This window comes from Oryzias melastigma, linkage group LG17 (assembly GCF_002922805.2).
Source record: "Oryzias melastigma strain HK-1 linkage group LG17, ASM292280v2, whole genome shotgun sequence".
NCBI lineage: Eukaryota > Metazoa > Chordata > Actinopteri > Beloniformes > Adrianichthyidae > Oryzias > Oryzias melastigma.
In genome coordinates, this window is record NC_050528.1 from 30,075,281 (window position 1) to 30,082,730 (window position 7,450).

The window sequence follows — 7,450 nt, forward strand, 5'->3', positions numbered from 1 at the left end:
GCTTTCCAAACATTTTTTACCTGCTTAGAAATCTGCTTCATTTCCTTCTTTTCTTCCACATAACTCCAGCGACCTTTTGGGGTTGAACGCCGGCCCTGCAAACTGGCCTGACGCCAGCCGCCGGGTGGAGGCTATTTGCAGCCAGCTCTGCCTGCTTCACCCCTCAGCCACAAGAACTGGGGGGGTTCTGAAGACCCGTTGGTCTCTGGTCTTGGGGGACTACGTGGCCATCAGGGAGCCCCAGGCTGATGGCTCAGACTGGTCTCCAGCTGTTTCAGCTGATTCAGAGGACCCTGTCACAGTGGTGAGAGCCTGAACTTCTGCAGTCTGATGTCGCACCTGTTCAAACAATCCCAGCATGGTGGTACCAACATTTTTTTTGTATGTGTGTGCCTTCAGGCTCTCCAGCAGGCAGAAAAAGTGGGAGAGGGCTGTGCTGGAGCAGGAAGTGGGACTCCTTCCTACTGCTCCAGCTGTCTACCTGCAGCCGCTCCCTGAAGCTAAAGGGCTGTCCTTGGTTCAGGTGGGACAGGGACAGCCCTTTGACTACGGGACGCTAGAGCAGAAGCTCCCTCTCCCACTATTGAGACCTGCCCCTCCAGCTCAGCCGCTCCACCTGGGTAATGAGGCTCCAGCTCCACCACCACTGCCTCCTCTACCTCCTCCACCACTGCCTCTGCCTCCTCCTGGTGAGCGTGTGCCGAGGACGACCGCCTTCAGGAGGAGGAAAGCAGCAGAAGCAGCAGCTGCTGCACCAGAGGGCCCTCCTGCAGGGACAAAAGTCCACCGGCAGACTGTCCAGTACACCTGCACAAAGTGTGGCCAGCCAAAAAGGCTGGACACTGGCCACACCAGGATTGACGGTGTTTCGTACTGTGCAGGAGTGGACAGAGGAAATGAAGAAAAATAAACACTTTTAAGAACCATTTTATTAAGTTTTGTTCAAAATAAAATTATTTCTTGAAAAGATTGTGTTCTTGTTTTTTAAATTTGCCCTGATTTGAGTAGAAATGAGTTACTATGAATTAACTGAAACATTCTAAAGAACTAGATGTGAAGAAGCACTCAACAGAACTCACTCTAACTTTATAAAGTAATTAAAATTAAGACTTTGCCATAAGTCCAAACATATAAGCTGTACGTTACAAGCTAAAACACACGCTTGGATGTTTCAGAAGCAAAGACAGAAAAAAGGCAGTGATGAAAACAGCAAAAAGGGTCTTCATGATGACTGGAAGCTCCGCACATCTCTCAAAACATATACTCTAAAGCTTGTCCTAGGCGTGTTTACATTCAAAGTGGGGTCATCTCTCTGTTCAACCCCAAAAGGTCGCTGGAGTTATGTGGAAGAAAAGAAGGAAATGAAGCAGATTTCTAAGCAGGTAAAAAATGTTTGGAAAGCAAACTTACGTTGGAGAGACTCCTTCCCCGGACAGGAAGTGCTCTTCCCCGTCGCGGCCTTGAAACGCCCTTTGGGCTGTCTGTCCAGGTGCCTGGTGTAACCGTCTTCGTCTCTGCTCTGCGTTGTGTTGTCACTTTTCACGTGTGCTGCACCAAGAAGCCACGTGACGCCGGAGAAGTTTTGTTGAAACAGCGTTCATTTATTCTGGTTTTAAAACAAAATATGGCGTCAGCATGTGCCGCGCTCCGACAGTGCCCAAAACTAAAACATAAAGTTTAAATTAACACAGAAATTAAATATAAAGAAAAATCAATCCGCCACACTCACCTCTTCCAAATCAGAAAGCAGAAAAAGGGAAGAGGAAGGGCGGAGCATCAACTTATATTTAGGACCTGAAGGACCCTATTAGCATGCGACCCAATTGCCAGGTGAAAAATAAAAATAATACAATTTTGTGTAATTATAACATACATTGTGAACCCGTTACACTGGCAGGGTAGACGACCCGCTGCTTGTCAGACTCTGGGAGGCGTTCCCAGAGCGCAACAATTCAGTCTACCCTGCTGTTGGGGATTCCTGATCTCCACCAGGGCCTTGGCCAGCCTCAGGACGTGTTGATATCCTGGCTGACCATCAGGACCCTGGACCTCTTCCTGCAACAGAAGCAGGACAGTCGGCAAACGCAAACCAAAGAAAATCTTATAACAAAACACGTTTTCAGATAGTTTGATACAGGAATGGTGTTGCAGCTTTTACCTCAGAGTCTGAGGAGAGATGCTGATCGGGAGTGTTACGATCCCAACCGAGGGGAAGGGAGAAAAGGTGTAACATAAAAAAAAAGAAACCCAGACTGGAGCACTGTAGTGGTGTGCAGCTTTTAATTTGCTGTTAGCTGCAAACTTTAACATAAATAGAATTTCAACAAAAGAAAACAAGGGTTAAATCTATACAAAACAGAAACATAAATTCTCTCCACATGAGAGTCAGAGACTGAGACCCACTAGGTCTATAAAGTATGCTTACACACACAAACTTTCACGTTTTTGACACAGGCTCTCAACCATAAGCTCCACACCAAAGTCCACAAAAGAGGACTGGAACTTAAAGTGTGAGTTTCACCATGGGCAAGCTGACCACCAGAAAGGGTGTTACAAAAGCTGCCGCTGTTTGATGGGAAGTCAGCTCTTTTAAGCAGGTGTGGATCCTCTGTCACTGGTCCTCAGCTGATGGCATGATGAGGTCCAGGTGTAGATGGGCGGGTCCACACTCTGCAGAGCTGCAGCTTTCAGCCAAGACACTTACAGAAAAGAAAACTCACAAGCACACCAACTCATTCACCAAAACTCAAACTCAAGCACACAAACCATACAAACCATACGCAAAGAGTGCCGGATACACCAGGGCCGTAACACTCCCCCCCATAAGACTGCAAAACTAATAAAAAAAAGTTTTGCAAACCAACCAAAAACCAAATTGTGTAGGTTTGGGTACTCACGTTAGCCAATTGGATGTCTGGACAGGGCGTCAACCAACTGGTTTTCCATTTACAATGGGTTTGGGCCACCAAGGGTGCAGGTGTTGAGTCCTTGGTTTAAGCTTAGGCTTTAAAGCCATAGACGCATAAGTAATGTACGTCTGGGTGGATGAATGTGACAAGCGCTTTTCAGCAAGGGCATTGGCACAGCATAACCTAACAGAAAAAGACTCTTGCCCTTTGGCACAGGCTGGATACAGCTTGTGTACAGAGTTACTTCGCCTGGGTTTACGTTTTTTCCGTCTCTGATGCGCCTCAAGACGTGGCATGACTTTAGCGCCTGCCACGTCATTTCCCAGCAGGACCGCTACCCCTTTAACGGGTAAGTGGGGACAAACTGCCATGGGAAATGTGCCGGAGATCAACTCAGATTTTAGGTGCACGCGATGCACAGGGAGGGTATTGTTCACCATAGCAATACCATAAAGATCTGAGTTGTAACCACAAGATGAGCTTTTAGTGAAGTTCAAGGCGCTCGCAAGAATTACGGTTTGGGACCCACCTGTGTCCCTTAAGATGCGTACATTTTGTTCATCTTTGTCTTCGCCGCTCAGCGAGACACGACCTTCAAAAACAAAAGGGGTGAAGCAGGGGTCTGGATTATTTGCACCTTTAGCCGATTTCAAGATTACACCAACTCCCTTTGGACTAGCTGGACTTTGTTGGGTGTTTTCCCGTTGTCCTTTCAGGAGGTCACAGTTGGCGATGACATGTCCAGTTTGGTGGCAGTAAAAGCATTCTCTATCCCCATTTTGTTTGGCAGGTTTGTCAGGAGCAGGCCGTGTTACAGCTATTGCTCTGGGTTGGTTGTCTGTAACAATGAAGGAGGTTGTATGGGTCAGCACATACTCGTCTGCCAGCACTGCTGCTGCACTCAAGGTGCTGACCTTGTGTTCATTCAGATAAACCACCAGTCTATCCGGCAAACTTCTTTTGAATTCCTCCAACAACATCAATTCACGGAGAGACTCAAAACTGGTAACTTTACATGCTCCACACCATTTATCAAAGAGGACGCTCTTTTCACGAGCAAATTCAACATGTGTTTGAGACGCAGACTTTTTCTGACGTCTGAATTTCTGTCGGTAGGCTTCTGGCACCAGTTCATAAGCCCTTAAGACGGCTGCTTTTACTTTTTCGTAATTCAAACTGTCCTCAAGAGGGAGCGAGGCTACAACCTCTTGGGCTTTCCCGATCAAACCATACGCAAAGAGTGCCGGATACACCAGGGCCGTAACAGGGAGTCTGCGAGGTACCGGGACGGACCGGATGGCTCAGACCTGTCTGTGTCAGCTGGGTCACCTGACCGGGCTGCTGCGTCAGAGGAGAGGAGGACCGGCCCGGAGATGGTGGGGTCTTCATCCTCCTCCATGCCCTCATCCTCATCTTGAAGAGCGATGACAGCAGCAGCCTCGTCCGGAGCGTCAGGGTCCCCGCTGACACGCTCAAGCACACTACCTGTCTGCTGGAACAGGTACTCCACCCCAATGAGTTCCCCTGCAGGGAAGAAGGAGAGCTCAGGTCATTTTGGTTGATCGATATGAAGTCAGATCTACACCTCTCGCTTCAGTTGTGACTGTTTACCTGTGTACGCAGTAGGCTTGGTGAAATCCTTAACCAGATGATGACCAAGCACCCTCTGGCTCTTCTGGTTAAGGGCGTGCTTGAGGTGGCCACTGTAGGAGTGCAGAGGCGGCAGATGATCCTCAGCTGCAGGTGGAGGTGCAGCAGCTGCTGCGCGGTCCTCGTTCCACCTCACCTGTCCATCGATCCGGAACGCCTGGAAATATCTGGGTCTCGTAGACGTCCCTGAGGGAACCGCGTTAACATCGGAAGTTAGCTTTACAGCCGGGAAACTGCATATAAGTCAAACAGAACGGCTCAGGCGTTTACCTGGGATGAACCGCTGGAGGTGGAGGTGGAAGGACTCCAGAGACGTGGAGCCTCTCGCGCAGCAATAAACTGGGAGGCTGACCCCGCCTTTAGTCAGCCTGCCAGTCTCGGTGTAGAGCTGCACCCCGGCCAGTCCTGGATGCAGCTGAGGTGCCGCCTCTGGGTGCTCCAGATGTCCTGGATGCGGAGAGCGTCCAGCAACGGGATGTCCAGGGTGTTGCGTCCTGCCGGGCCGTTGAAGGTGTCCAGAAGGTCTTGGATGAGGAGCGCCGTCTCCTCCGCTCCACGTGTCCGGCGACGACAGTGGAGCCGCCACTCCTCCTTGGACACCCTCTGAATAACGTCCGCGTCCGTCAGGCCGACCATCCCGTGTTTCCCCTCCAGCTCGGACTGCTTGGCCTGAGTGAGTCCACCTCGAAGATGCAGTGAGACAGCTGCCTCATGAAGGTGGGATAGAGCTGGTGGCTCTCAGTGGTGACACCTGATGAAAAGCGTCGCATCAGGTGCCAGATGTCCAGTCGAACCACCAGTCGCTCCCACTCCTAAACGATAAACACCCACAGACAATTAGGACAGAACTGTGTCTGACACGTCAGCAGCAATAACATCATCATCGCAAAGTTGAGTTTGTACCGAAAACAAGGCAGCTGTTTTTGGACACGCCGTCTGGACTGCAGCAGACCCGGTCCACGTAGATGAGCTGCGGGGGAGGAACCTTGGCGAGTCCATACCGCCTCATGAGCCCGGTCGCCATCCTGGACAGGCCCTCAGCACCCTCAGAGCAGGTAAGGACGCTCATGAGGACCTGACCATGCTCATTGCCGACGTTGGTGGCCCAGGCGGCCGAGTCAGAGGCGGCTCCTGCGAGCTTCTTCGTCACCTGAACATGGATGTTTTTTTTTAATGGAGATGTTTCCTTAGAACAGACTAAGACTGCTGTGTCAGAATCCACAATAGAAAACACTCTCAAACCTTCTCGGTGGAGTCCATCTTCAGGCTGGACCCGAAGGTGGACGTGATCCTGGCCTTGTACTCGTCCAGCCGTGTCAGGACGTTGTAGCCGTACACAGTCATCAGCCAGACAGATGACAGCAGAGGGGGCATAGGTGGAGGAAACTGCCCCCTCACGCTGCCCAAGGCCAGAAACTGCTCGCAGACGCCAAGGTAGTGGACCGCTCTCGGCATCCAGGAGTCTGAGTGCTTCTCCCGCAAGGTGTTGTACAGCCGGTTGGCACTGTTGCCCAACGTGCGAGACCTGAGCTGTGCAATCACCCTCTGGTCACAGGACAGCCTGCATCGACACAAACACAAAATACAAACATGTAATCAAAGTTTTACACACAGGCTAACATGTGGCTCAGTGTTGCCTCTTACTTGTACGCGAGTACAGCTGGAAACTGGCAGCTGTAGGTGGATGAGAGCCAAACCACCCCCGAGCCGTCCAGATGAGCGGGGGGTACTGAGGACAGAGCAGTCAGGGGGGCACAGTTCATTTATGTGGATGTGGACAGTCTCCTGCTGCCAAGTCTCTGTAAGGCACAGAAAGTCCAGGTGCTCCGATGAGAAGGAATCGTTCAGGTAAAAAGTTTTGTTTGTAATGGACCGAGCATTCAGCAGCCCGACGCGGAGCGGGCCAACGGAGTCTCCTGCCGGTCTGGATCGACGAGTACGCACGCAAGCTTCCCGGCGCAGAGGCCGCAGGTTTCGGAGATTCACCCCTCACTGGCGCGGGCGGGGCGAGCAGGGCGGGCGAGAGATTGACAGGTTGTCAACCCCGATGACAGGAGACAAACAGCTGTGTTAGAGTCCGATGAATGTACCTTTTTGTTTTATAAGAGTGCGATGAGCGCACCTATGTCATTTTATTTTGGGACTATTTTGTTCAGCGGAAGGTTACGCTGCTGTATAAATAAAGGCGGAACATCCTGCCCCGCACGCTTCGTGAGTGACGGACATGATGGTTACCGGAACAGAGAAGAGTTGTCCAAAGTCTCTTTTATTACCGGGCTACGTGTAATATTAGGTGGAGATGTCTGTTCCAGAGAGCACGGGAGAAGGCTCACATGCAGCAAGAGAGAGATCCGCTGCAGGAGATTCTACAAGCTGATCGCAGGTTCCAGAGAGCGGTGTGAAGGGCAAAAAAGCTTCGGTGAGATTGGACTGGTAGTTTGTGGGAAGATGTCTTAGGAGGCCCTTTAACCGAGCAAGTTTACCGCTTCTTTTCCCACGGCGGCGGTGGCGTTTTTTCCCCGGAAGGAGAAGTGCAGGGGTGCGACGGAGGAACGCTGGGATTCCCTCAAGGATAGGTGGAGGGCATTTTTCCGCTCGAAAATGTTGTAGATCATGGCCGTTGCTCAGAAATTGAAGATCCAGGAGTGTTTGTCGGTGATAAATCAGTAGACAGTTGGTTTTGTGGATGACACTCATCAATAACAGAAAAAAAAACACAATGCAGCAGGGCAGGAACAGACGGCCAGCCGTATTCACAGGCGCCATCTTGTACATCATCACCTTCATCCAAAGAAATATTCGTTAAATCGTGGTCTACGTCGCTTCTCAAACCGTCCGCCATTGTTGTTTACACTCTGGGATCCCTGAAGTGACATCACGCGCAGCCCCCG

General features: G+C 50.8%; 2 protein-coding genes and 1 long non-coding RNA gene across 3 annotated transcripts; 1 reads left to right on the forward strand and 2 right to left on the reverse strand.

Annotated features, from left to right (window-relative positions):
* The first annotated feature begins 79 nt into the window (after positions 1 to 79).
* On the forward strand, positions 80 to 910 carry LOC118599932 (acrosin-like). The gene is made up of 2 exons (XM_036216327.1): positions 80 to 304; positions 400 to 910. The coding sequence occupies exons 1-2, from the start codon at positions 249 to 251 to the stop codon at positions 908 to 910; spliced, it is 567 nt and encodes a 188-aa protein (XP_036072220.1). The 5' UTR covers positions 80 to 248.
* A 670-nt stretch (positions 911 to 1,580) lies between these two features.
* LOC118599974 lies at positions 1,581 to 2,200 on the reverse strand. The gene is made up of 2 exons (XR_004949533.1): positions 2,159 to 2,200; positions 1,581 to 2,055 (listed from the first exon to the last, which is right to left on the reverse strand). It is a non-coding gene; the product is annotated as an uncharacterized LOC118599974 (long non-coding RNA).
* A 1,916-nt stretch (positions 2,201 to 4,116) lies between these two features.
* On the reverse strand, positions 4,117 to 5,583 carry LOC118599933. Its single transcript, XM_036216328.1, has 6 exons — positions 5,512 to 5,583; positions 5,311 to 5,371; positions 5,051 to 5,242; positions 4,830 to 5,006; positions 4,521 to 4,745; positions 4,117 to 4,433 (listed from the first exon to the last, which is right to left on the reverse strand). Exons 1-6 carry the CDS (start codon positions 5,581 to 5,583, stop codon positions 4,132 to 4,134), a joined length of 1,029 nt encoding a protein of 342 aa, XP_036072221.1. The 3' UTR covers positions 4,117 to 4,131.
* Positions 5,584 to 7,450: the final 1,867 nt, after the last annotated feature.

Coding starts and splice junctions, on each gene's coding strand:
- LOC118599932 (XM_036216327.1), top strand. CDS start 249: ATGGCTCAGACTGGTCTCCAGCTGTTTCAGCTGATTCAGAGGACCCTG. Junction 305..399: donor CAGAGGACCCTGTCACAGTG/GTGAGAGCCTGA, acceptor GTGTGCCTTCAG/GCTCTCCAGCAGGCAGAAAA.
- LOC118599933 (XM_036216328.1), bottom strand. CDS start 5,583: ATGGCGACCGGGCTCATGAGGCGGTATGGACTCGCCAAGGTTCCTCCC. Junction 5,372..5,511: donor AGCTCATCTACGTGGACCGG/GTCTGCTGCAGT, acceptor TTTATCGTTTAG/GAGTGGGAGCGACTGGTGGT. Junction 4,746..4,829: donor CCTCCAGCGGTTCATCCCAG/GTAAACGCCTGA, acceptor CGGTTCCCTCAG/GGACGTCTACGAGACCCAGA.